At 47.9% G+C, this 27594-nt stretch overlaps 1 protein-coding gene across 2 annotated transcripts in view; it reads left to right on the top strand.

Moving 5' to 3' along the window:
* The window catches only part of SCN5A (sodium voltage-gated channel alpha subunit 5), a 105154-nt gene that overhangs the window by 53449 nt on the left and 24111 nt on the right, over positions 1-27594 (top strand). The window contains exons 15-20 of one of the 2 annotated variants that reach the window (XM_070776067.1): positions 7217-7390; positions 8693-9049; positions 14165-14605; positions 15985-16143; positions 18986-19106; positions 19969-20123. In XM_070776067.1, coding sequence (XP_070632168.1) covers positions 7217-7390; positions 8693-9049; positions 14165-14605; positions 15985-16143; positions 18986-19106; positions 19969-20123 — 1407 coding nt within the window. The remainder of the gene's footprint in view (positions 1-7216; positions 7391-8692; positions 9050-14164; positions 14606-15984; positions 16144-18985; positions 19107-19968; positions 20124-27594) is intronic. The other variant, XM_070776066.1, reaches the window with a different exon arrangement.

Raw genomic sequence — 27594 nt, 5'->3', positions numbered from 1 at the left:
TGGGGACATGGGGCGTGGCAGTAATGGAGGAGGAGAATATGCCAAAAAGAGGCAGTTCTCTTAGGGAAAGGATGGATGGATGGTGGGATGGAGAGAAAGGAGGAAGGGAAGGACACAGAGATGGATGGATGGATGACTGGGTGAATGAGTGAGTGACTAAATCAGACAGAGACAGATTTGAATTCTGGCTCAGTCTTACTATATGACCTCCAGCAAATTACTAAGTCTCAGTAATTGGTACAGTAAGTATTTGCTGAATGTAATAAATGTAAAATTAGTATGACAATATCAAACTCAGGAAGCTAATGAGGATTGAATAAGATAATGTGTGTAATGTGCTTGGCTCAGAGTTTGATAAACAATAAGCACTCAAATGATAGCTGTGGTTATTATCTTTGTTGTTGTTGTTGAAGAGACTATCCCTGGAAGTCAGAATGTGTCAGTTCTAATTCTGATTTTTTTCTCTTGACACCAAATCAAGTCCTAGCTCTTCACCGTAAACATGGAAAACTGAGGCCAGAGAGGTGACATACTGGGCTGGCGTGTGGCTCTTGTCTCCTGACCCCAGGGGACAGGGTCCTGCTGGTCCTTCTGCAGCAGATCCCAGGGCAGAGCTGCAGAGAGCCCACTGGCTTCTGGAAGGAGCTCCTGGGGTCATTGCTGAGGTTGAGTGGGCAGAGGGCTCATTCAGTCCAAGCCGTCTCCTCTTGCAGACCCAGCCCAGTCTGTCTCAGTCCCAGCTCCACAGTGGCCCCCACGGGCGGGCAGGTCTCCTACACTGTGGAGTGTGAGGATCGTTTTCCCTTATTACTTTCCATATCCAGAGCTCTAGGTAATTCTCTACAGGGTCTGTTGACATTTTTTCACAAATGTGAGTCTGTTTTGCTGTGGTTCTACTTTTCTTTCCTTCTGTATACAAACAGAAGGAAAAGCTAGCTCTCAGTCTGTAGGAGTCTCGTTGCACTATTGTGCTGGTCTTGTGTTGGTCGGTCTCCAAGTGGTGGTTATGTAGGGTTTCAGCTGAATGCAATTTTAATGGAATGTGACCATTGGGTTGGACGGAGCCATTCGTCAAGGTGATGAAGAGCACAGGTGGCTTCCCTGGACCACTAAGATGTGATTGAATTGTGATTGTGTTAAACTTGTGGTTAGATTATTAGTACTAGGTCATGTCGTTGGATTACAGCTCTTCTTTCCTGTTTGGATAGCTTTATTGTTAGTATGTAATATTTTAATTGTCTTGCAGTTAATATTAATATTCTAGATGGTTTAAATATTCAATGTAAAGAAACAAAACCACAAAAATACGCATGGGTAAATAACCTTGGTGTGAAAAGAGCCTTTCTAAGCATGTCGCTGAAGACAAATTCCATAAAGGAGAAGATTGATAGATTTAACTAGCCCATTATATAAACAAAGGTAAAAGGCAAATGAAATACCTGCTTTTAGCAATACTGTGGAGAAGAAAACCTGAGATGTCTCCAACTCCAAAACAATTAAAAATATAGCAAAATTATAGCAAATTATGGCAAAATATAGCAAATATTCTTTGACACACATAGCAAAGTTCATGAGAAGGAAACAAAACAAAAATCCCCAAGTGCCGAAAACAAAGAGGGACTTAAAAACCGTAGCAGTAAATGTGGGAAATCGTTCTGTAGTTGCTTTAGAGGGTGGGATGGGTGCTGATCGAGTAATTTGGGGGGCTTGGATTTCAGTGATCATGCAGAGACAAGACTTGTGTTTGGGGCAGTGCAAGTAGGGTTTGGAACCGAGTAGCCCCATAGGAATATGACCCTACATTCAATACAGTGGTGAACTAAAAAAAAATCACACGCTGGCCCTGGGAAATGATAAAGAAGGAAGGTTGTCAGTCTCAGTCAGGGCTGGAGAGAGGGGCTGAAAAAAAGTGAGCCTTGGGAGCTTGTGTCTGTGAATTTGGCTTTATACAGATTTGGAGTTCAAATTTATACCTGACTGTTCCTGGAACCTGCTTAAAAAATTAACACACAAAGAGACTCTAATAAGCATAGTTAACACTTGTTGAACACCTAATTTTTTATAACAACCAGTAAGGGAAATGCTATTATTATTACCCCTATTTTACTGTTGGGGCTTCCCAAGTGGCTCAGTGGTAAAGAAGCCGCCTGCCAATGCAGGACACATGGATTCAATCCCTGGGTCAGGAAGATCCCCTGGAGAAGAAAATGGTGCCCCACTCCAGTATTCTTGCCTGGGAAATCCCATGGACAGAGGGCCTGGCAGGATACAGTCCATGGGGTCGCAAAAGAATCGGACACGACGCAGCGATTAAACAAAAACAACATTTTACTGATAAGGTAACAGGCAGAGTGGTCACACAGCCAGGAAGTGAAAGACCCAAGATTAAATCCAAGCCTTTTGTTTCTAGAGCCCGTGCTCTTTGCTAGTGGCTTACACAGCTGCGCCACAGCTCGAGCTTTGTTTCCGTCTGCCTGCTTCCAGTCCAAGTTATACTGGAGCCCTTATCAGTGTAGTAAGAGAAGAAAAAGAAGGAAGAATGAAGGAAAACAGATCCAATGTTATTTTCTAGATTATGTTGTTGTCTAGAGAAATAATCCAAGAAAATCTACAGAAGGAATATTAGAACTAGTAAGAGAGTTCAGCAATGCTGGTAGGTACAGGCTCAATATATTAAAATTAATTCTGCTCCAGGGCACCATGAGTGATCATTTGGAGAGAGGAATTTATAAGTTAACACAATAGCAATAAAAACTGAGGAATATAGGAATAAATGTAGCAGAAGATTATAAATTTGATATGAAAAATTATAAAAGCATTGAAAAACAGTTAATTTAGTGCAGCAATATGCCATTTTCATGGATGAAAGTCTGAATATTGTAGAAATATCAGTTCTGATCAAATTACACCTAGATGCTTGGTGTAATTCTGATAAAAATCCTAACATACTTTTTACCCATGGGATTTGACAAGGCAGTCCTGTAATTCATATGGAAAAGTAAAGTCTGTCAAGACAAATTAAGGAATTAGGTGAGGAGCTTACCCTGTGTGTGTGCATGCTAAGCTGCTTCAGTCGTGTCCGACTCTTCTGCGACCCTATGGACTGTAGCCTGCCAGGCTCCTCTGTCTATGGGGATTCTCCAGGCAAGAATACTGGAGTGGGTTGCCGTGCCCTCCTCCAGGGGGTCTTCCCGACCGAGGTTTCAAACCCGCGTCTCCCACATTGCCGGCGGATTCTTTATCGCTGAGCTCCTGGGGAAGCCAGAGCTTACCCTCCCGTGTATAAAATATGTTGTGGTATTTCCATGCGGTGAAACACTATGCACAATTAGAAGGAATGCATATATATCTTTCAATATGGATAAATCTCATAAACATGATGTGAAGAATAAAAGGAACTTGCAAAAAAAAAAGAATACATAGGGCATGGCCCCTTTATATAAACCTTAAAACCAGGCAAAAATACTTAGAAACATGCATGATAGCAATTACCTTGGAGTCAATGTAGTTCTGTGGAGTGGATTGCCATTTCCTTCTCCAGGGGATCTTCCCAACCCAGGGACTGAACCCGAGTCTCCCGCATTGCAGGCAGACACTTTACCATCTGAGCCACCAGGGAAGCCCAAATAGGTACCTGCAAGACTCGGTTAGGTATTTGGCTATGTTCCTCTAGAAGTGAGGTGCAGTCACTCGGTCGTGTCCGACTCTTTGCGACCCCATGGACTGTAGCCTACAAGGCTTCTTAGCTTTACCATCTGAGCCACCAGGGAAGCCCTTCCCGTGACTAACGATGCAGCGAAGAGAGCTTCCTTGGACGTGCCTCCTTGCGCAGACAAGGAGACTTTCTTGAGACTATACATATCTGACATTGTTACAGCTTGGGGTATGCACAGCTGTGACTTCCCAGATACTGTACAACTGTTCCCTGAAAGGGCTGCACCAAATCCACGCTCTTACAGAGTGTGAGTTCCCACTGTTTCATGTCGTTGCCAACACAGAGAAGTTTATTTTTGATTCTCTTATGGGTGAGAAATAGTAACTCGGTGTTGATTTAATTTGCATTCTCTGTGTGTCGTTTGTTTATAACCATCCGAAGGTCCTCTTCTGTCATCTCCGCCATCCATTCTTGTGGTTGTGTTTTTGCCGCTGAGTTGTCCCTCTTCTCCGTACGGATGTGTAAGCGTTCAGTATATATTCTGGATTCCATGTCTTTCCAGTTAGATACTTTTCCTAACTTCAATTTCCAGTTTGTGGTAGTGATTTCACTTTGTTCACCGTATCACTTACTATACAGATATAAATTTTAATGTATGTAAATTTAGCAATCTTTTCTTTCATGGTACAAACTTTCGGTGGTGTTAGAGAAAGCCTTCCCAACCTCCAAATTTTAAATATTTCCCCCCATTTTTATTCTAGAAGGTTTAAATGTTTATTGTATTTGGGTATTGAATCCATTTCCCTGCAACTAATTAATGAATATAGTGTGGGGTAGGAGTCTAAACTCGTTTTCCTCCATAGAGGTAACCATTCTTCTCAGCATTGTTTACTGAATGGTCTGTCCTTTTCTTCCTGATTTAAAATTCCATCTCTGTTATTTATCAAGTCTCCAAATATGCGTTTCCTATTTCTGAGTTCTTAATTCTGTAGCTCTAGTCTGTTTTTCTGTATTTGCACCAATATTATAAGAAAATCGCAATGTATACAGTGCGTTTATTGCAAGGCATAAAGTACATTTATTTATGAACAGCACCCCAAAAAAGGCAAACACCCTAACAGGAAAATAAGTAAAGGATATGAAGAGGCAACTTTACAAAAGGAGAAATTTAAAACATTGAAGAAATGTCCAACAAAACAACAATGAAAAACGGCCTTTGTCCTGTTGGACTGGAGAGGTGAGTGAGACAGGAATTAGCATCTTTATGGGGAAAACAGTTTTCCCACGTGGTTCATGGAATTGCTTAAAACCTATCTCTGAGGATCATTTAGCACCCAGGTGTCAGAATCTCTGAAAGTGCTTGTTGACTGTGCAATTCCGCTTCCAGAAATTTATAATAAGAAATGAATTGGACCAGGGATCATCACTGGCATTGTAAGGGCATGAGAGCAAAGCTGGATAGTTTAAGATGTGCAGAGAACAGCAGCCAGACCTGGGTTCCAGAGCCGGGTCTGCCTTGGGGGAATCTTGGGCCAGTTTCTCCATCTCTCTGAGCCTTGAGTGTCCTCATATGTAAAATGGGGAGAATAATAACTCCATAGGCTGTTTATAAGAGTTAGAGTTCAAGGATGTCAAGTGGGTGATAGGGTGGTTATTATTATTATTTTTATAATTATATATAATTTAATATATATATTTAATATATATAATTATATATATAATATATAAAAATATATATTTAATATATATAATTATATATATATAATTTATAAGTTTTATATTATTATTATTAATGAGGTGAGAGGCCTCATTTATTATGACTGCTGAGATATCCAGCCCCAGTAGGGGCTTCAGATACAAACAGCTCTTCGTGTTTTACAAGCTCACTGGGATCTGACAGACCGGCTGTGAGTGTGGGCACCCACCTCCCCTGACTCCCAGCAGATGGTTCACAGAGCCCTGAGCCCTAATAGTGGCTTCCGAGGAAGTGGGAAGATTTTGCCTGCAAAGGTCTGTCTAGTCAAAGCTATGGTTTTTCCAATAGTCATGTAAGGATGTGAGAGCTGGACAATAAAAAAGACTGAGAGCTGAAGAATTGAGGCCTTCAAACTGTGGTGCTGGAGAAGACTCTTGAGAGACCCTTGGACAGCAAGGAGATCCAACCAGTCAACTCTAAAGGAAATCAACCCTGAATATTCATTAGAAGAACTGATGCTGAAGCAGAAGCTCCAATACTTTGGCCACCTGGTATGAAGAGCCGACTCACTGGAAAAGACCCTGATGCTGGGAAAGATTGAAAGCAGGAAGAGAAGCAGATGACAGAGAATGAGATGGTGGGATGGCATCACTGATTCAATGGACATGAGTTTGAGCAAAGTCTGGGAGATGGTGAAGGACAGGGAAGCCTGGCGTGCTGCATTCATGGGGTTGCAAAGAATCAGACACTACTGAGTGACTGAACAACAACAAAACTCTCTAACCTTGGCTTGTGTCTATAATGGGATCATACTGTACACATTATAAACTTACTTTTGAAACATAACACCTTGTGACTGTCCTTTCATACTAATTAAACACCTGCTGCTGCTGCTGCTAAGTCGCTTCAGTCGTGTCGACTCTGTGCAGCCCCATAGACATCAGCCCACCACGCTCACCGTCCCTGGGATTCTCCAGGCAAGAACACTGGAGTGGGTTGCCATTTCCTTCTCCGACAGCATCGTTTTTGGTTTTTTTTTTTCCCTGTAAGAAAAATAGTTGTGGGATATTCTACTGTACAGATGAGCCATAAATAGTTTAACCATTTCCTTGTGATGGGCATTCTTTTGTCCCTATTAAAAACATTGCCATAATGTTCTTCTCCTGGTTCTCAAATTTATGAGCTACTTGACTCCAAGCATATTACTTAACTTCTCAGTGCCTCAATTTCCTTACCTGTAAAATGGGCTTAATGCTACTTTTCTTGCCGGGTTGTTAGGCAGGTTAAAATAAATGACTTATTCTAAGCATTCTAGCCCAGCTCTAGGCACATAGTCAAGCCTCAAGAAATGGTGGCTGATTGTTGTTACATTGAGAAAAGTCATCACATGGACAGGGAGGAAGTGGGAACAGCATGGGCGAAGGTGCTGAGCCGTGGAAGCATGAGTGTTTGTGGAAATGTGTGAATTTGGTGTGTGTGAAGCAGGGAAAATTTCCTGTGGCAACATGGGCTTGAACAAGTCTGAAGCTGGGTGGTGTCGAGGTCCACCCCAGCCTCCCCTGATCCCAGGTGCCTCCCAGAGCCATCAGTCTTTAGCCGTCAGTGGGCTCGGTTGTTTTTGAAGCCCAGGCTGGTGGGTCATGTCTGGGAAACAGCAGAGTTGGCTGGAGTTATCGGGTTGGAGGTGTCCCCAAGGAAGTGGGCCAGGGCCGAGCAAGCACCCACTGGGATTCTGGGCACAGTCAGAGCTGGCAGCCCTGGAGGGGGACCCTCCCGGAGCAAGAGTCAGGAGGTAGGGAGACCCTGCTGCCAGAGGCTCTTTCCAGCCTAAATGTTGGGAACTCCTCATTCCCACTCCTTCCCAGGTCTTCACAGGAATATTCACAGCAGAGATGACCTTCAAGATCATTGCCTTGGACCCCTACTACTACTTCCAGCAGGGCTGGAACATCTTCGACAGCATCATCGTCATCCTCAGCCTCATGGAGCTGGGCCTGTCCCGCATGGGCAATCTGTCGGTGCTTCGCTCCTTCCGCCTGGTACCCGGCTGGGCCTGGCAGGGGTGGGTGGGTGGGGGCCTGGGACCACTGAGGCATGCCCTCTCTGAGGCCATCACTCAGTCACCCCTGCTCTGATCTTTCATACCTTCACCCAGAAGCCATTCGCTAGGTACAGCCTAGGCTAGTATGGGTAATGTGGGGGACACAGAGGTGGGCAGGGGAGCTATCCCTCCCTCCAGAGAGGCATTTGGGGTAGTATCCATCCTGATAATTTGCAAAGCCCTTTATGGTTCAGCATGCCCCGTTTAGTCCTCACAGTATCTCAGGAGAGGAGCTAGTGTTACTGCATTCCCATCCTACACATGAGGAGACTAGGTCTGAAAGAGGTGAAACAGTTTTCCAAAGCCACATGGCAGGTAACAGGTGGAGCCAAGTCTCCTGACAGCTCACCTGGGGCTCTACCTGCTGGTTTTAGAATCTGCATTTTTGAAACTTTACTGTGCAGACAAATTGCCTGGCAATCTTGCTAAAGTTCCAATGTGGATTTAGCAGGTCTCAGATAATGTCATAGCCATGAGTCTGTGGACCATTCTCTGAGTTCATTCACACTGTCTCAGAGGTCCAGGCATGGGGCCTGAAGTAGGTCAGGGAAGGCTTTCTGGAGGAGGTGGCTTCAACTTGGGCTAGGAAAGCAGAATGGTTGGGGCAAAAGAGAAAGCCCAGGCTGTGGATTCTAATCCCAACTGCACTGCCAAGATCCAAGGGATTTAGACAAGTTACTCCAGGCCTCTTCATCTGTCAAATAAGGTAATAACAGTGCCACCCTCATGTAGTTATTTGGAGTTCCTAATTAGCTGATCCAAGCATAAGGCCTGACACAGTAGGTGTTCAATAAATGCTAGGCACTGGCTACCTTTCTCTATGATGACTGAGAGGAGGGAAGTATAGAGTTGACTGGGCAAGTCTGGGATGGTTTGAGCCTGCCTGGAAGGACCCCTGATGAGGAAAGGTCTGGAAAAGGGACATTCCATGATGGGGGAATCTACTGGGTGGTTCCTAGAAGTGAGACCAAGGTGAGTAACAGGCTGATGCAGGGACAATTAGAAGGGGTGGTTGGGGAGAGGAGTCTGGAGCTGTCGGCCTGACTCCCAGATCAGAGTGCAGTGAAAACTACCCTCAGGCTCTGGAGAGAAACAGTAATGTGTGCTCTTGGAAAAAGGGGAGAAACAGGTGTTGGTGACCTCCAAGGGAGCCCTGGGTTTTCAGGCAGGAGCTAGGGGCGTGAGGGTGTCCATGGGCAGTGGGAGCCAGAGGCCTTCACAAGGACCCCTCCCTCCCTAGCTTCGGGTCTTCAAGCTGGCCAAGTCCTGGCCCACCCTGAACACACTCATCAAGATCATTGGGAACTCAGTGGGCGCGCTAGGCAACCTGACGTTGGTGCTGGCCATCATTGTGTTCATCTTCGCTGTGGTGGGCATGCAGCTCTTTGGCAAGAACTACTCAGAGCAGAGGCACCGTATCAGTGACTCGGGCCTCCTGCCCCGCTGGCACATGATGGACTTCTTCCATGCCTTCCTCATCATCTTCCGCATCCTCTGTGGAGAGTGGATCGAGACCATGTGGGACTGCATGGAGGTGTCTGGGCAGTCACTATGCCTGCTGGTCTTCCTGCTTGTTATGGTCATTGGTAACCTCGTGGTAAGTTGGCCAGAGGCCTCTCTCATACTCTCTCACCTACCCATCCATTCATCTGCCTAGCTACCCATCCACCCAGTCATCCATCTGTCCATTCACTTACCCTTCCTTCCATCCATCTACTCCCTCCATCAGTCATCTATCAACTCACCCATCCACCCATCAATCTCATCCATCCATTCACTCGTTTACCCATCCTTCCACCTATTCATTCATTCATGGGCTTCCTTGGTGGCTCAGTGGTAAAGAATCTGCCTGCTAATGCAGGAGACACACAATCGATCCCTGGGTAGGAAGGATCCCCTGGAGAAGGAAATGGCAACCCACTCCAGTATACTTGCCTGGGAAATTCTATGGACAGAGAGCCTGGTGGGCTATAGCCCATGTGGTCACAAAAGACAGACATGACTTAGCAACTAAACAACAACAGCAATATTCATTCATTCACCCATTTACCCATCCATTCATGTATCTATTACCCATTCATTCTTTTCATCTCTCTACTCATCCATCTACTCTACCTATCCAGCTATCTATCCACTCATCAATAACCCACCCGTCCATCTGTCTACGTCTGTCTCTATCAATCTATTAAGTTACCAATCTGCCTATCCATTTATCTATCCCCTCACCCAGCCATCCACCCATCAACCCCATCTACTCATTCTCTTACCCATCCATTCATCTATCCATCAACTATCCATCTATCAATCCCCATTTATCCACACACACGTGCACCTGTTCATCCATCCATTTGTCCATCTATCTACACATCCACTCACTCACCCACGAATCCATCCATTCACTCATCCATCACTCATCTGTCCAGTCACTCATCTATCCCTCTGCTCATTCATCCAGCTCTGCGTCCATCTATCAGTCCACTCATCTATTCATTCATTCGTCAATCCCATCCATCTACTCATTTATCCAGCCAGTTATCACTCATTAAGCTATCCATTCATCCACATCACTCTTTATTTGCTCATTCATTCATTTACCCATCTATTTACCTATTTATTCTTTATGTGTTCAGTTTATATCCATTAATTAATTATTTGCTCAGCTACTCATTACTTTATTAGCTGTTCACTGTCTGATTTATCACCTGATTCAATTCAGCTTAACAAACATTTGCTGAGCCCCTGGTACATGCAAAATATTGTGCCAGATGCTGTTGGGTATACAGAGGTGAATGTGGCCCTGACTTTCCTCGCTACCTTGAGAGAGTGAGCAGGTGGAGAGTTCAAACAGGCCTGAATGAAGCTGGTCAGAATGATCAGAGCCATTAAGGGGGAGACCATGGGTACTGATCCCTTTCAGCTAGGGAAATCAAGGAGGCCTTTCTGGTAGAGGGGACTTGCTGCTGACCTGATGGACAAGCGCTGCTAGAGAGGGAAGAAGCAGGTTAAGCAAAGCACAGGTGCAGGCAGGTGCTGGTCCAGGAGGTGGGGCCTGAGGGAGCCCTGCATGTCACCCTGGGTCGCTGTGGTGAGAGGCCCTGCTGCCCCGTCAGAAGGAGCCAGGTCTTTGCCCTCTTGGTCACCTGTCTGTCCCAGAGCGAGTGCATCTTGCCTTGTGTCTTTACAACGTGGGAAATTTTTGGAGTTGAGAGAGATCAAAATCTAAATGCCAGAGATGGAGGCTTTGGAAGAAGCAAGGTTGAGAGGGTCAGTGGTTCAGGGAGAAGTCAGTGTCCGCTGTGGACATGCAGCCTTCTTCCTGGGTGTACAGGGGCCCACACACGTCCCACCGTCACAGCTGCAGGGTCTGGCTCCCGCTGCCTCTGGTGTGGGCACTGCAGGCTCCACAGCACACAGGGAGGTTTTGGGTGATGTGAGTACCATGGGCTGCAGATTCCTAAGGGCGTCTCAGACCTGCTGCTTTCTCCTCCCACATGCCCTAAGCAGGCCAGGGTGGGCTCAGTCTGAGTTGAGGTCCATCTCCCTTGGTCTCCAAGGATGGAGCTCAGAGAGGAAGCAGGGTGCTCAGTGCCCATGGAGTCCAGCTCTTTCTTTGGCTGGCCCCGCAACCCCCTCCCATCCCTTCAAACACGCCGCGGCCACTCGGGGTGCCCCTCACTCAGCCCCCGGCCCAGCAGACTCTTGTGTGTTCCAAGGAGGATGTGAGTGCACAGAGCTCTTAGCCCAGGGCCAGGCTGAGCTGCTCTCACGCACACGCAGCCTGCGATTTCCAAGCGGATCTGCCTGGGGATGAGAAGATTAGAGGCTGCTGGAGGAGGGAAGCAAACGCAGCCCACGCAGACCCCTCCCTGGCCGCCTCAGGAATTGGGCCGCTGCCGGGCGTGGGTGGAAGCAAGATTGCCATTGAAATGGGAAGTGATGATCAGGCAGGGGCCAGGGAGCAGCAGCGTGTGATTGACGGGGAAAGCACCGGAAGCCGCCGAACTTCCGAAGCCGGCGGCAAGGAAGGCCCTGGCACACTCTGTGGGCAGAAGGGGCTGCCCAGGCACCCCCTGCCCCACCCCCAGCCTGGCCCTGGATGCCTGGTGATCAGATGTTAAGCCAGGCGTGAGCAAGGGCTGTGGTGGGCGTATCCAGGGTGGGCTACCAGGAACAGAGGCAGGTCAGGCCCAGGCCAGTGTGGACAGAGGCCAGGGGCCTGGCCAGGGATCAGTGTAGACAGCAGCTCTGAATCCCATCACATGCCTCACCCCTCCAGTGACGGCATTAAAAAAAAAAAAAGGCTGCCAGGTGTCACAAGCGATCATCTCTCTGTGGATATAGGACAGGAGAGCCCACTTCTTAACCTTTCCATACTGTCCACATGAATGAGTGTTACTTCCGAAACCAAAGGCAGGTTTCTGAGGCCCGGCACGCCAATCCTGCCCACTGCCTTCGTCAGAATTCTCCTTCCCAGCTTGCTGACAGACGTGTCTCAGGGGCTTGTAAGAAGCCAGGGCAGGAAAGATTCAGATTGGGTGTCCACCTTCACACAACACCCTGATGTAGAGGCCCCCATCTGACTGGACTCCCTTCTGGGAGTGGCTGTGGGGAAAGAACAAGCCCAAGGTGGGGGAGGTTGCTTCTCTAGCCCATCGGCCTGGTGGTGCCCAGGAGCCAGTCTGCCCCCTGTGTGGAGCAAGCCTGCTGCCATCTTCAGTTACCCTCCCCAAGACCCAAGCCCAGTCCCTTGTCACTCAACAGAAGTTCGCTTTTTTAACCAAAACTAAAGCTTCAGACTTGCAGGATGGTTTAGCAACAAGCTAATGGACTTCCCTGGTGGCTCAGATGGTAAAGCGTCTGTCTACAATGTGGGAGACCCGGGTTCTATCCCTGGGTTGGGAAGATCCCCTGGAGAAGAAATGGCAGTCCACTCCAGGACTATTGCCTGGAAAATCCCATGGACAGAGGAGCCTGGTAGGCTACAGTCCATGGACAGAGGAGCCTGGTAGGCTACAGTCCATGGGGTCGCAAAGAGTCGGACACGACTGAGTGACTTCGCTTCACTTCACTTAGCAACAAGCAGTAGTCAAGAACCATCCAAAGACAGGAGGATTTTGCAACCCCTCCTTAGGGGTCTCAAATCCGTAATAGTAAGTCTGTGTCTTCTGGCCCCTCTGAGACCTCAGCCCCTCCCCTGACTCCCTGCAGCATATGGGCACTGGAGCCAAGGCTGGCCCCTGGCACCAGCCCCAGGTCTCTCTACTCCATCCCAGCTGTCTAGTATTACAAGCACCCACCCAAGCACCCTCCAGCACCTGGACACAGCAACCCCCTCTCAGTGGCTTGACCCTGCAGTCAGTCCCCAGAGCTGCCACCTGGCCTCTTCTCCTGCCATCGCCCTCTTCCATGCTCAGTTCCCATGTCCTTCACCTGGGGAGCATAGTAACATCTGGGGACACCGGTGGAGTGTGCTGCACAGCAGGAGCCCCCAGATGTTTGAGTGGGGAACTAGCTTCAGTGGGGAACTTAGAGGCACATCACTGTCCCTCCTTCACCAACAGACGCACAGGCCCCTTCCCAGGAGGTCCCCAACAGCAGATGAGCGATGGATGGGTGGGCCAATGAATGGATGCTCTGGGTTGCTTCTGGGTGGGAGGCTGTCTTTTCCCTGGTACTCCCAGCTTGGATCCCACTTCCCAGGGAGCAGTCCTGTGCTCACCATGACTGCATGTGTACATGCTAAGTTGCTTCAGTCGTGTCTGACTCTTTGCGACCCCATGGACTGTAGCCCGCCAGGCTCCTCTGTCCATGGGATTTTCCACGCAAGAATACTGGAGTGGGTTGCAATGCCCTCCTCTTCGGGATATTCCCAACCCATAGATCAAACCCCTGTCTCCTGTACCGCAGGCGGGTTCTTTACTGCTGAGCCACTAGGGAAGCCTTCGCCGTGCCTACAGGGCCCCCCATTACTCCCAAGACAGCATGGCAATATCTGCAGGCTTTGACATCAGAGGAACCCACGGTTCTCCCATAGAATGTGCACCAACACCCATTGGTGTTGCACGCCCTCAATTCAGACTATCTGAACCCTTGGGAGGAGGGGTTGATTCTGGTGGTGAAAAGCTGGAAGAAGGACCTCGGTTCTTCTTTGAAGAAAGGATTCAGCAAAGAGACCAAGACTGTGAAAAAGATAAAAGCGTTTATTAGAAGCAAAGTACATGTGGAAGAGCAGACAGGCAAGTTAGGAGGGAGCAGTTTAGGTTGCTTAAATCGGGCAGTTTTCCATTGTTGTTTTTTTCTAGCCAGTCATCTCCATATCTGTTCCTAGTGTGGACATGCATCTCTCAGCAAAGATGGACTCTAGCTGGCCTATTCTCACTCTTTTTGTCCTCCCCTTAGATTGAGGGCCTTCTCTGCACACGTGTTGGCCCAGGAAACCCATGAGAACACATTCAATCAGGACCCAGCGCTCCCGCTGGTCTCCCATCTCGAAGCATCAGCAGGAGACCAGCTGCAGCTGCTCAGTCCGGGGCCTGTGTATCTCCTACCTCAGGATGAGAGCTTGCCTTTCCTTTTAGAGCTAAACTCTTTATATTGAAGGGAGTGAGAGCTTAGAATGAGGCCCCACGGTCCAAGCCTTGCACTCTTTGCTTCTGACCCTCCTCAAGTGTTCTCCGTCCTGAGCGCCCAGGGCTTGGCGTTGTCTCCACAGGTCCTGAACCTCTTCCTGGCTTTACTGCTCAGCTCCTTCAGCGCAGACAACCTCACAGCTCCCGACGAGGATGGGGAGATGAACAACCTCCAGCTGGCTCTGGCCCGCATCCAGCGAGGCCTGCGCTTCATCAAGCGGACCACCTGGGACTTCTGCTGCGTGCTCCTGCAGCGGCCGCCTCAGAAGCCCGCGGCCCTCGCCTCCCAGGGCCAGCTGCCGGGCTGTATCGCCACCTCCAGCCCCCCACCCCAACCAGAGAGCGAGAAGGCGCCCCCAGCCCGCAAGGAGACGCGGTTTGAGGAAGGCCAGCGGCCAGGTCAGGGCGCACCTGGGGATGCCGAGCCTGTGTGTGTGCCCATCGCCGTGGCCGAGTCAGACACGGATGACCCCGAGGAGGATGAGGAGAACAGCCTAAGCACAGAGGAAGAGTCCAGCAAGCAGGTGAGCCCCCAAACCCTGGCCCTCGTGTGCATGAGCACCACCTCCTGTCCAGGGGACCCAGCTTGACTTGGAGCAGTTGCCCCAGTAGGGATTGGCCTGGAGGGGGAACACAGGCCACCCGCCCAGAACCAGCCTCTTGGAGGCATGCTGAGGCCAGCCGTCAACCCTCTCTCCCCAGCCCAGCCCAGGAGGGCATCTTCAAGGGACCGCTGTCTATCATTCATCCCCTGGCTGGACACAGGCAGCCAGTTGTTCAGAGAGGGAAACCGAGGCACGACAAGAGAGACAGACTTGCTAGGAGTTCCTCACAGGTCTAGGACAGAGCCAGGAAGCCTGGCTCCCAGACCCAACCCTGACCTTATCCCCTCCAAGACTAACAAGGCGGAATGTCTTGGTGAGTGGGGGAGAGCGGCCTCCTGACCCCGCCACTGCCCCTTCCCCTCCCCCGAGGCCCAGAGCTCATTCTAAGGTTTAAAAATAAGCATCCCTAAGATGGCAGGTGTCAGAGACAGCACTATCTTATCTCCCAACCTGTTATTTTTAACACTTAGGACTGGAGTCTGAACAAAAAGGACTGTACACCCCACCCCCACCCCGGCTCCCTCAGTGTTCTCACGGCCTGAGCCCAGCTCAGGTGGCTTGTCCCAAGGTCCTTGGTCAGACAGTGAGGACTGGGTCTCAGTTTTGTTGGGCCCACGCTGGCCACCTCCCTGGGGCCTGCACTGGGTGGGTCTGGCTGAGAAGAGCAGCTGCTCCCCTGCACGGAATTTGATCTGTGGCTCCAGGCTTGATTCCACAAACTCCTGCCTTCCTGTGGTCCCTGAGGCCAGCTCCTGCCCTTTCAGGCAGGCGGCAGGACAGCCACAGAGTCAGTTGGGGGAGGGGAAGGGTTGGTGTTGCCAGAACTGCGGCTTAGAATTAGTTCCAGGATGCTTCCAGCACAGGAGTGGGATTCCGGCTGTCCCTGCTTTTCCTCTTCTCCTTCTCTTGAGCCTGTTGGCCCTGAGACGTGTGTGTGTGTGTGGTGTGTGTGTGTGTGTGTGGTGTGTGTGTAAGCAAGCTGAGCTGCCATGGGAACTCCTGGGAAAGCCTGTCCTTCCTAAGTGGAGCTGCCAGCACCTGGGAGCTGGGCATCATGGCGCACTGACACCCTTCAAGAAGTGAGAGGAGGGGAGATTTGTGCCAGCCAGGCCAGGGGCTTTGTTTAGCTTTAGGCCCTTTGCCTGGTCCTCTCAGGAGCTTTCGTCAGCCTTAGAATGAATGCCTGAGGGAGGGGTCTTCAGGGAGATGATGCCTCATGAAGAGAGTAGTGAAGCAGAGCCAGGATCCTAGAAACACTGGCTGGGTAGCTCATAAGCTGGGGGGGGTCTTTTCAGCAGGAATCCCAGCCGGCGTCCGGCAGCCCAGAGGCCCTCCCAGAGCCGAGGGTCTGGAGCCAGGTGTCGGAGACCACCTCCTCTGGGGCCGAGGCCAGTGAGGTTCAGGCAGACTTGCGGCAGCAGCGGCGAGCAGAGGCCCCCGCCCCAGGGTGCAGTGAGGTAACGCACACCTTTGTCCCCGAAGCCAATGGGGCACTGCCGCTGGGGCTGGAGGCCGTGAGAGGCCCCCAGACACCAACCTTCTGGTGGGAGCCACAGCCGCTGTCACAGCCAGTGTGGGAGACCTGTTTGCGGAGTGGCCCCAGACAGGGGAGGGATGGCTTGGGGCCCAGAGCCATTCGGAAATTAGGAAGCAGCCCCCCAGGAGCACGCCACAGGACTAACCCCAAACCCCTGCGTGTTCACCCCTTCCTCACTGGGTTCCTGTGCTTTGGTCCTGTTGGCAAAAGTCTGTCCTGTGAGTCAGCCCATCCTGGGGGACTGGGGGAGCTCTGAGCACAGGCTCTCAACACTCGAGCCACTAGCCACTTCTCACCTGGACGGAAGCTGAGGCGGCGAATACAAGGCCTGTCAGGGGAATTTGTTCTGGACACAAAAGAGTTTTAATTTGAGCTCATTACCAATACTTTGGCCACCTGATACGAAGAGCCGACTCATTGGAAAAGACCCTGATGCTGGGAAAGATTGAAGGCAGGAGAAGGGGATGACAGAGGATGAGATGGTTGGATGGCATCACTGACTCAATGGATATGAGTTTGAGCAAGCTCCAGGAGATGGTGAAGGACAGGGAAGCCTGGCGTGCTGCAGTCCATGGGGTCACAAAGAGTCAGACACAACTGACCTACTGAACAACAAAATAACAATGACCAACATTTAAAATCCAGAGGCTTTTCTGTAAAAAGTCTGCATTCTGGCTTCTCTTGAAAAAAATCATTGGAAGAAGAGCCTCCCTGCTGAAGAATGTAACCGCCTCCTTGACTGGCCAGAATGCTGCGATTGGCCAGATCTCACCTGCCTGCCTTCATTCCATCACCTGCCTGGCCCCGTAAGCATTTGGGTTTGCAGCCCCTGAGCTAACTGGACTGTGGCGCTACTGGCTACACGCCACCCCTGCTCTGCCAAGCACCCAGGAAGGTGGAGGTCATGTGCTCAGAGACCATGCCCAGGGCCCTTGTCCTGCAGCCTGACCTCAGCCTCAGTCCGGCAGCTGTGACTTGCTCCAAGACAACATTTCTCCTTTGTCTCGTTCCTTTCATGGGATGGGCCCATGGGAAGCTTTGTTTTCATGGCCAGTTTGGGAGTACAAGGGCCTAATGGAATCATTGCCCTGACTGTACATATCACACTTGTCCTCCTGGACAGTCTGACACACCAAGGCGGGGGGAACAGGAAGACACGGGAGGGACAGAAGGTCATGGACAGAGGGGGCTCCTGTACTGGAATGCTGACCTTTGAGCAAGTCTGGTACCTTCATCACCTCTTCAGATCAAGTCCCAGTGGAAATGAGGAGACAGCCAGGTGGGCTGGGACTTTCCTAGGAGAAGGACCCCTCATCTCACTTGCCCGGGAAATCCTGAGAACTTGTCACACGTGAAAGCTCTAGTGTCTGAAAAGAAAAGGCACACAAAGTCCCTCAACTGTGACTTTCCCAGCTCAGCACCGTACAACGAAGCTGGAGTGAGGACGCGACCCTCAGAGCCACAGAAGCCACCCTGCACGCAGGGGCACTCTCTACATTTTCACCAGGATCCAGTTACTCCTTACGGCCAGTCTCAAGGTTAAAGAGGACTTTGAGACAGCAGTGGACTGGGTTGTGGGAAGGAAGAGAAACGAAGGCAGCTTTGAGAGCCAAGGCTGCCCAAGAACTCAAACCAGCTCTCCCCAGAGGAGCGGAGCCTGAGCAGCGTGAGGTGGACGACTGAGCTGGGTGTTGTAGATGTGATCTGAAGCAAATGAAGGCTGCCCTCCTCCCCAGAACCCTCTTCCCTGCCATACTTGTCATTAAGGTGGATTCCCAGAGGCAGAGCCAGAGCCCGGCTTCCTGTGCAAATGATTCATTGAGAAGGTGCCCTCAGGAGAGACCCATAAGGAAGTGAGAAAAGCAGACTAAGGCAAAAGAAGCAGCTCCAGATGTTATGCTGGCTGGACTCCAGCCTCAGCCGGGTCTCTTCCATATCAGTCAGTCACTGGGTGTCAGCCACCCTGGACCTGGGTTGTAACCCCCAAGCTATTTCCAAGGATGGCAGGTCCCTGGCTAAAGACACTTTTCTGGAGACAGGGTCGGCTAAACAGTATTCGCAGCAGCTGGAGACAGGTGCACTGGCCCAAAGAGGGGAACTGGGCAGAACTACAGCACACCTGTACAGGTGCCCACATGTGACACACACAGGTGCTCCTAGGGCAGTGGTACATACCTGTCGTCATCAGGTTATGCGGGATCAGGGCCACAGAAGCCCGCGTGACCAGGCAGGGAAGGTTCCGGCACCTTCTTGCTCTAGGCTGTATGCCTCACACCGGCACCCGTATGAACTGAGTGAGAAATGTGGGCTGGGGTCCCTGGCCTGCTCTTTGCATGTCTGACCCGGTGCCTGTGTGTGCCTCTGACCCTGGCACTGACTGTTCTGGGCGTGGCCTGCCTGTTTCCTGCGTGTGTGCTGGGCTGCCACTGTGTCCACATCCCAGTGTGTGTCCCTGTTGCTCCTCATGCCTGTTTCACTTCCACCTGGATGCCTTCCCCATTCCTGGGGTTTTCCCAGAACCCTTGTCCCACCCCTGCACCCCTGCTCTAGACACCAGCAGCCCAGAATCACAGATCCAGGGGCCCTAAGGCCCAGCCTCAATGACCTTTGTGGCAGGTTCCCACCCCACTGGGCTCAGATTCCCCAGGTGTGCTGTGGAGGGGATGGCCTAGGCACCTCCACTGTGGGAGCCCCAGGCTGGAGGCTGCTACAGAGCCCACACTCATGCGCTCACCCTCCCCACCTTACAATCCTGCCTGCAGCTTCCCGAAGACAGTTACTCTGAGGGGAGCACGGCAGATATGACCAACACTGCTGACCTCCTGGAGCAGATCCCTGACCTCGGAGAGGATGTCAAAGATCCAGAGGACTGCTTCACTGAAGGTACAGCCCCGGCTGGCACTACGGCCCAGCCTCAGCCCTGCGCAGAGGGGCAGGAGGACCCACAGCTGCTGTATCACATCCCGCTCTGACCCGGATACCTGTTATTCTTTCCCTATTCCTCAAGACCCTGGGGGCCTCCCCACCTGCCCGTTTACGTGAGTTACGGCAGGTGTGCCTTCAGATGTGTTTGGCTGGACCGATGTGGGTCGGCTGCGTTTGTGGCGTGGTGGTATGACTGGGGGCCCCCATAGCAGCAGGGACTGGTCTAATTCCCTCATCCCCTCAGGCTGTGGCACAGTGCTTGGCACGTAGCAGGCCCTCTGTAAACATTCAAGGTGGGTGTGACATGTGGCCATGTTGGTGACAGCATCTGGAGCTTTTATGAATCCATGGTATATTTGGAGGGCAGCCGGGGATAAAATGAGGGTTTGTCTTCCATGTGGCACACCCTTTAGGACTGTCAGTGAGAAGTCTGCCCTTCCCAAGGCTCAGAAACTGCAAACATGGAGAAAGTCCAGGGACCGAGCACCCCAGGGGATTCTGGAACATTCCCCCAGGGGATGAGTTGCCTGGGTGAGCACGGGACAAGCTGGAGCCCGGCCCAGACCTGCCAGGCCCTTCATCTACTTACTGGTAGCCTAGTCCATCCACCCTCTGCATGGAGTACCTGCCGCCTGCAGCCTCCTGAGGGCAGGTCCCATGGTCGTCACCCCCCACCGTGGCCCCGCCCCCAACGTGGCCCAGTTCATTATCCATCATTGTAACCACTTTCAGTCATCCTTTCAAGTGTCCAACTTCCTGCTATCAGATGTGGGCGTTCGCAGGTGCCGGGCTGGGTCTGAGCCCTCTCCCTCCCCCACAGGCTGTGTCCGCCGCTGTCCCTGCTGCACCGTGGACACCACACAGGCCCACGGGAAGGTCTGGTGGAGGCTGCGCAAGACCTGCTACCGCATCGTGGAGCACAGCTGGTTCGAGACGTTCATCATCTTCATGATCCTGCTCAGCAGTGGCGCACTGGTACCCTCCTGGGGGTAGAGGGTGGGCAGAGGGGCATGAAGTAGAAGGGGTAGGCAGAGAAAGGACATCTCCAGCTGGAAAGCCAGGTTAGAAACTGGGGCAGAGCCCTCTGCTGAAAATGAAACCCCCCAGGGCCCCAGATGAGGACCAACTCACAAACTGTCAACACCCACAGCACATACAGAGGTCAGAGCAGAAAGGGATCATGGCAGAGGTCATCTGTCCAGGCCTCCTTGTTCCACAAAGGGAAGTGATTTTCCCAGATCCCAGTGTACAGCTAGCATAATCTCAGGTCACCAACCACCTACACCTAAGCCCTGGTGACATACCCACCTGCACACAGCATCAGACATGCCATCAGACTGGTTCAGTGCAGTTAATGCAGGCTATCGTACACTGATAGCTCCACTCCTTCCATGTCTTCTAGGGCTAGAGGCCAAGCTATGTAGTTCACACATTATCACATTTAATCCCCATAGCAACCCTTTGTTGAAACATTAAGTAACTTGTCCAAAGCCCCACCATTCACAAGCAGCAGATGTGGCATTTGAGCCCAGAGAGTCAGATTCTAAGTCCTTTGTCTTGACTTTCCATTTGTTCAATAGATCTTTACTAAGCTCTCCTTGTATCTACTGGTCCTGTGATGCGTGGAGGGGCAACAGGAGGAAGAGACCCCGGCTCTGGCCTCAGGGACTCCTAGTCTAGTTGGGGAAACTAGATTCAGCAGGTTTGAGATAGTCAGAGATCAGCTCCAGAGAGAGGAGAACAAGAATGGAGTAGGTGATTCAGAGTGATGGAAGGTCAGGGGGAACTAGAACAATCAGGAAGACTCCTTAGAGGAAGCAGATGGAGCTGGACTACGGAAAACAGGGAGGTTTGGTGAGACTAGGAGGAACAGCGAGGGCCTCTGGAGATGCCCCAACTGGTTCCCAAGCACCCTACTCATCTCTTGGAGCCCTTCTAGAAGGAGATGAAACATCCCTGGAGAGAGTTGTGAAAGGTACTTGTGAACAGGGAGAGGGGTGATCAAGAAGGCAGAGGAAACAGAAACTTCACTAGCCCAGAAGGAGCAAGAACCCAGTATTGTTGGGGAGATGAGAGCCCCATGAATGAGCAACTAACAAGGAGTGCTTTGGACTTTAGATAGGGAGAGTGAGAGGGCTACTCTGATCCCAGGCTGTTTGCCTCCAGCTCATGCTGCTGCTGCCTCTGAGACTTCCCTGTAGCTCAAATGGTAAAGAATCTGCCTGCGAGGCAGGAGACCAGGGTTCGATCCCTGGGTTGGGAAGTTCCTCTGGAGAAGGGTATGGCTACCCACTGCAGTATTCTTGCCTGGAGAATTCCATGGATAGAGAAGCCTGGCGGGCTACAGCCCATGGGGTCGCAAAGAGTCGGACACGACCAAGCGACTAACACAGTCCACATGCTGCCTCCTATGGGGCCAGCCACGGGGAGACACTGCGGCTGTCACTTCTAAACCTCTGGGCCTCCCGCCCACCCTGTACTATCCTGTCGCTGTTCCAGAGTGGGCCTGGAGCCGCTGCTTGCTGGCTACATGCTGTTTTACCATCGGCTAGAGCCAAATCTCTGTAGGCTTCAGAGAAGGAGGATTTGACAATATGTTAACGAGTTTTGTTTTTAAACAGCCACAAACAAGGGCAGCCAGAGCCATTTAGTCTGGGCTGTGGAGGAAAAGCTCAGCCTGGCATAAGTGAGGAGGTGTTTTGGCAAGCAAATGGTGAATCTCATCAGGGTAGACAGCCAAGCACTGTTTAAAAAAAAAAAACCACATCAATGATATATTGAGAAAAATAAGTCAGAGTGTGTTATTTAAAGTTATAAACTTGTTTAACAGAAAGCAGACTATGTATCACTTTGAAATTGCTGAAGGGAAAAAAAATTTCTTTTGAGAACACAGATTTTACAGCAAAAAAGATATGGAGAAAAGAAGGAACCAGGAAGCATTAAATCAGGAAACAAAATAATATGGCAAAGACAAGATCAGACATGTGTTTTATTAATAAATGTAATTGGATAAAATTCATCATTTTAAAAGGAAAGGATTCTAAGTGGATCCGAAAAAAACAAAAAACTACAGCCGTGTGTTCTCAAAGTACAACCCTGAAACTCTGTGAATCGGAAATATTAAAAGTGAAATAGTAAGATATAGCAGGAAAGTGTAAACAAGGACAACAAAAATCAAAGTGCTTTTGTTTGTTAATGTTAAACAAACAAATGTTGAACTCAAGGTGAAAACCTTCAGATAAAAAAAGAAGGTCCAACGGGGTCGCGAAGAGTCAGACACGACTGGGCGACTGAACTGAAAGAAGTAAAGAAACTATTCATGAATCAAATATGGGGGTGTGTCATCAAAGATTATGATTCAACCAGTTTTGTCCTCCTGATATCTAAAAAAATAAGAAAGGAAAAATAGAGGTAGAGAAAAAACTTTGACTTGGGGCAGGTGAAGAAACTAGAAAGTAACGATATTGCTAATACTTTATGTGGGATATAGCCAAAGCTGTAATGACTAAAATTCACAGACTTAAACATTTTCCTTGTTAAATAGAAAGAATAAATTTATTAACTCAAGAAATTAGAAATATAACAACAAAATAATTGTAAAGAAAGCAAAGGAAATAATAAAGTAAAAACACAAATTAATGAATTAGAAAATAAACAGTAAAATTGATAAAATTCCAAAGCTGATTCCTTGAGAAATTAAAGTGATCAATAAACCACTAGCTTATCTAATCTCTTACATCTCCAAGAGTGGATTCTTTCATATTTTCAAGGAAGAAAATAATTTAAATTCTATTTAAAAATCTTCTGGAGTATGAAAAACAGATGGAAAATCTATAAATTATTTTTATGAAAGCTAACAGTGCTGATTTTTAAAAACCTTAAGTATTACCAAAAGTAAAACAACACACTAGTTTTCATACTCTATACTTGTGAGTAGTGATGCAAAAATATTAAAATACATGCAAATATGATTCAGTAAAATATTTAAAAGATTAAATGAGTCACAGCGAGGTATATCCTAAAAAGTCAGAAGGATGCCCTGTTAGGAAATCTATTTACATGAATCAGACAAAGACGAAAAGCCATATAATTATCTCAGTGAATGCTTGATTTTTAAAACTTTGGTAAAAATAGAAATAAAATAGATTTCCTTTACTTAATGAAAAACTTAATTTCAAGTTAACTTCTACATCATCATTAGTAGTAAGTAAAGCACTAGAAACATTTTATTAAAGTCAAGGATAAAAAAAGATAATTTAACTACCTTTTAGCTGTTTTTCATTATTTAATAATGACTTTGAAGTACTAGCCAGTGCAGTTAATCAAGAAAACCAAACATGCAGCATAAAAATAGGAAAATAGAAGAACTGAAGTTAATAGAATCAAGTATAAAATGAGTTTAAAATAATACAAGCATATCATTACTTGTAGATAATGGTTGCTTAGAGAAAATTTAACACTCATTCAGTTCAGTTCAGTCCCTCAGTCATCTCCGACTCTTTGCGACCCCATGAATCGCAGCACGCCAGGCCCCCCTGTCCATCACCAACTCCCGGAGTTCACCCAGACTCACGTCCATTGAGTCAGTGATGCCATCCAGCCATCTCATCCTCTGTCGTCCCCTTCTCCTCCTGCCCCCAATCCCTCCCAGCATCAGAGTCTTTTCCAATGAGTCAACTCTTCACATCAGGTGGCCAAAGTACTGGAGTTTCAGCTTTAGCATCATTCCTTTTAAAGAAATCCCAGGGCTGATCTCCTTCAGAATGGACTGGTTGGATCTCCTTGCAGTCCAAGGGACTCTCGAGAGTCTTCTCCAACACCACAGTTCAAAAGCATCAATTCTTCGGCGCTCAGCCTTCTTCACAGTCCAACTGTCACATCCATACATGACCACTGGAAAAACCATAGCCTTGACTAGACGGACCTTTGTTGGCCTCTGCTTTTGAATATGCTGTCTAGGTTGATCATAACTTTTCTTCCAAGGAGTAAGCATCTTTTAATTTCATGGCTGCAGTCACCATCTGCAGTGATTTTGGAGCCCCAAAAAATAAAGTCTGACACTGTTTCCACTGTTTCCCCATCTATTTCCCATGAAGTGATGAGACCCGATGCCATGATCTTCGTTTTCTGAATGTTGAGCTTTAAGCCAACTTTTTCACTCTCCACTTACACTTTCATCAAGAGGCTTTTTGGTTCCTCTTCACTTTCTGCCATAAGGATGGTGTCATCTGCATATCTGAGATTATTGATATTTCTCCTCGCAATCTTGATTCCAGCTTGTGCTTCTTCCAGCCCAGCGTTTCTCATGATGTACTCTGCATATAAGTTAAATAAGCAGGATGACAATATACAGCCTTGGCGTACTCCTTTTCCTATTTGGAACCAGTCTGTTGTTCCATGTCCAGTTCTAACTGTTGCTTCCTGACCTGCATACAGGTTTCTCAAGAGGCAGGTCAGGTGGTCTGGTATTCCTATCTCTTTCAGAATTTTCCACAGTTTATTGTGATTCACACAGTCAAAGGCTTTGGCATAGTCAATAAAGCAGAAGTAGATGTTTTTCTGGAACTCTCTTGCTTTTTCGAAGGCTCGAGTATATTTGTAGTGTGTTTATCTGTTTGTCTTCCTTTACACTCCAAAGGAAAGTTTAATAGTTTTCTTCATGTATCTATTATACATTTCATGTTATATTTATTCTCAGTTATTTTATGGTTACAATGCCTGGCATCTAAGGACTATTGGAGAAATGTTACTTGTGACTAAATGTTTCTATTACAACAGCAACAATTATTTGTACATTTGTTTTATAACTAGCCATATAATATAATATAATATAATATGGCTATATTATATATATAATATATATAGCTATATATAATATATAATATTATATATATGTATAGCCATTATATATAATATAATATAATATGCTGCTGCTGCTGCTAAGTTGCTTCAGTCGTGTCCGACTCTGTGCGACCCCATAGACGGCAGCCCACCAGGCTCCCCTGTCCCTGGGATTCTCCAGGCAAGAGTACTAGAGTGAATTGCCATTGCCTTCTCCATATAATATAATATATATAGCCATATAATCCGAGAAGGCAATGGCACCCCACTCCAGTACCCTTGCCTGGAAAATCCCATGGACGGAGGAGCCTGGTAGGCTGCAGTCCATGGGGTCGCTAAGAGTCGGACACGACTAGGCGACTTCACTTTCACTTTTCACTTTTCACTTTCATGCATTGGAGAAGGAAATGGCAACCCACTCCAGTGTTCTTGCCTGGAGAATCCCAGGGACAGGGGAGCCTGGTGGGCTTCCGTCTGTGGGGTCGCACAGAGACACGACTGAAGCGACTTAGCATAGCATAGCATAGCATAGCATAGCCATATAATATGGCTAGTTATAAAACAAATGTACAAATAATTGTTGCTGTTGTAATAGAAACATTTAGTCACAAGTAACATTTCTCCAATAGTCCTTAGATGCCAGGCATTGTAACCATAAAATAACTGAGAATAAATATAACATGAAATGTATAACAGATACATGAAGAAAACTATTAAACTTTCCTTTGGAGTGTAAAGGAAGACAAACAGATAAACACACTACAAATATACTCCAGCCTTGAGCAGAAAGACTGAATTAGTTCCTAAAACAGTTGATAAACTCAATGCAGTAATAAATTTCTAATGTTTTAAAGGGAATTTGACAAAACGTTGTTTAAATGTATCTTAAAAATTATGAAAAGTGACTAGGAAAATTTGTGTGACACTAATTCAGGAATCGACCAGGAGAGCAATGGAACCACACAGAAGTCGTAAGCAAATATAGAAGTGTAGTAGATTATCGGAGAAGGCAATGGCACCCCACTCCAGTACTCTTGCCTGGAAAATCCCATGGACGGAGGAGCCTAGTAGGCTGCAGTCCATGGGGTCACTGAGGGTCGGACACGACTGAGCGACTTCACTTTCACTTTTTACTTTCACGCATTGGAGAAGGAAATGGCAACCCACTCCAGTGTTCTTGCCTGGAGAATCTCAGGGACGGGGAGCCTGGTGGGCTGCCGTCTATGGGATCGCACAGAGTCAAACACGACGGAGGTGACTTAGCAGCAGCAGCAGCAGATTATAGTGTTGACTTCTACTCTGTGGATTTAGAGTGGGTTCTTTAATAAAGTGTTAGGAAACTTGACGAGTCACTCTAGAAAAAATATTAAAATAGATATTTACTCCTTACCAAAATATATTAGATTTTTTAAATTATGATACAAAACAATGAAACAAGAAGGAAAGAAATAGAAAAGAAAGGTCATTTTTTTCTGGCCTTTGGAATAGGCAAGGGCTTTCTTTTACTTTCTTTTACATGTGTACCTCATTCTTTTTGTTTTTAACTTTTTGTAGTCTTTTTTAAATTAAATTTTTATTTTATATTGGAATATAGTTCATTTACAATGTTGTGTTAGTTTCAGATGTACAGCAAAGTGATTCAGCTCTAAATATACATATATCCATATTCTTTTTCAGATTCTCTTCTCATATAGCTTATTACAGAATATTGAGTAGAGTTCCCTGTGCTATACAGCTGGTTCTTGTTGATTATCTGTTTTATATAGAATAGTATGTACATGTTAATCCCAAACTCCTAATTTATGCACCCCCCCTACCTTTCCCTTTGGCAACCATAAGTTTGTTTTTTGTGTCTGAATCTGTTTCTGTTTTATAAATAATTCATTTGTATCATTTTGTTGTTTTTTTTTAGATTCCACATTTAAGTGATAACATATGATATTTGTCTTTCTCTGCCTTAACCTACTGTGATAATCTCCATGGCCCATCCATGAGGCAAATGGAATTTTTATTCTTTTTTATGGCTGAGTAATATTCCATTGTGTATATGTATTCCTCTGTCAGTTTACATTTAGGTCGTTTCCATGTCTTGGCTGTTGTAAATAGTGCTGTGGTGAACATCGGGGTGCTTGCATCTTTTCAAATTATAGTTTTCTTCAGCTATATGCCCAAGAGTGGAATTGCTGGATTAGCTTTTACTTTTTAAGTAACCTCAATACTGAATACATAGTTGTTGTACCAATTTATATTCCCACCAACAGTGTGGGAGGGTTCCCTTTTCTCCACACCCTCTCCAGCATTTATCGTTTGTAGGCTTTTTGGTAATGGCCATTCTAACAGAGTGAGGTGATTGATGCTGGTTTCACTGTGGTTTCTATTCGCGTTACTCTAATAATTAGTGATGTGGAGCACCCTTTCACGTGCGTTCTGGCCATATGTGTGCTTTGTTTGGAAGTGTCTATTTCAGGGGGCGTATTGAGTTGAATGAGCTGTTTGTATATTTTGGAGATGAATCCCTTGTTGGTCACTTTGTTTGCAAATATTTTCTCCTATCCTGTGGGTTGCCTTTTGGCTTTGTTTATGGTTTCCTTTGCTGTGCAAATTC

Source organism: Bos indicus, chromosome 22 (assembly GCF_029378745.1).
Source record: "Bos indicus isolate NIAB-ARS_2022 breed Sahiwal x Tharparkar chromosome 22, NIAB-ARS_B.indTharparkar_mat_pri_1.0, whole genome shotgun sequence".
Lineage (NCBI taxonomy): Eukaryota > Metazoa > Chordata > Mammalia > Artiodactyla > Bovidae > Bos > Bos indicus.
The sequence above is the reverse complement of the archived record's forward strand: the minus strand, read 5'-3'. Positions and strand labels throughout refer to the sequence as shown.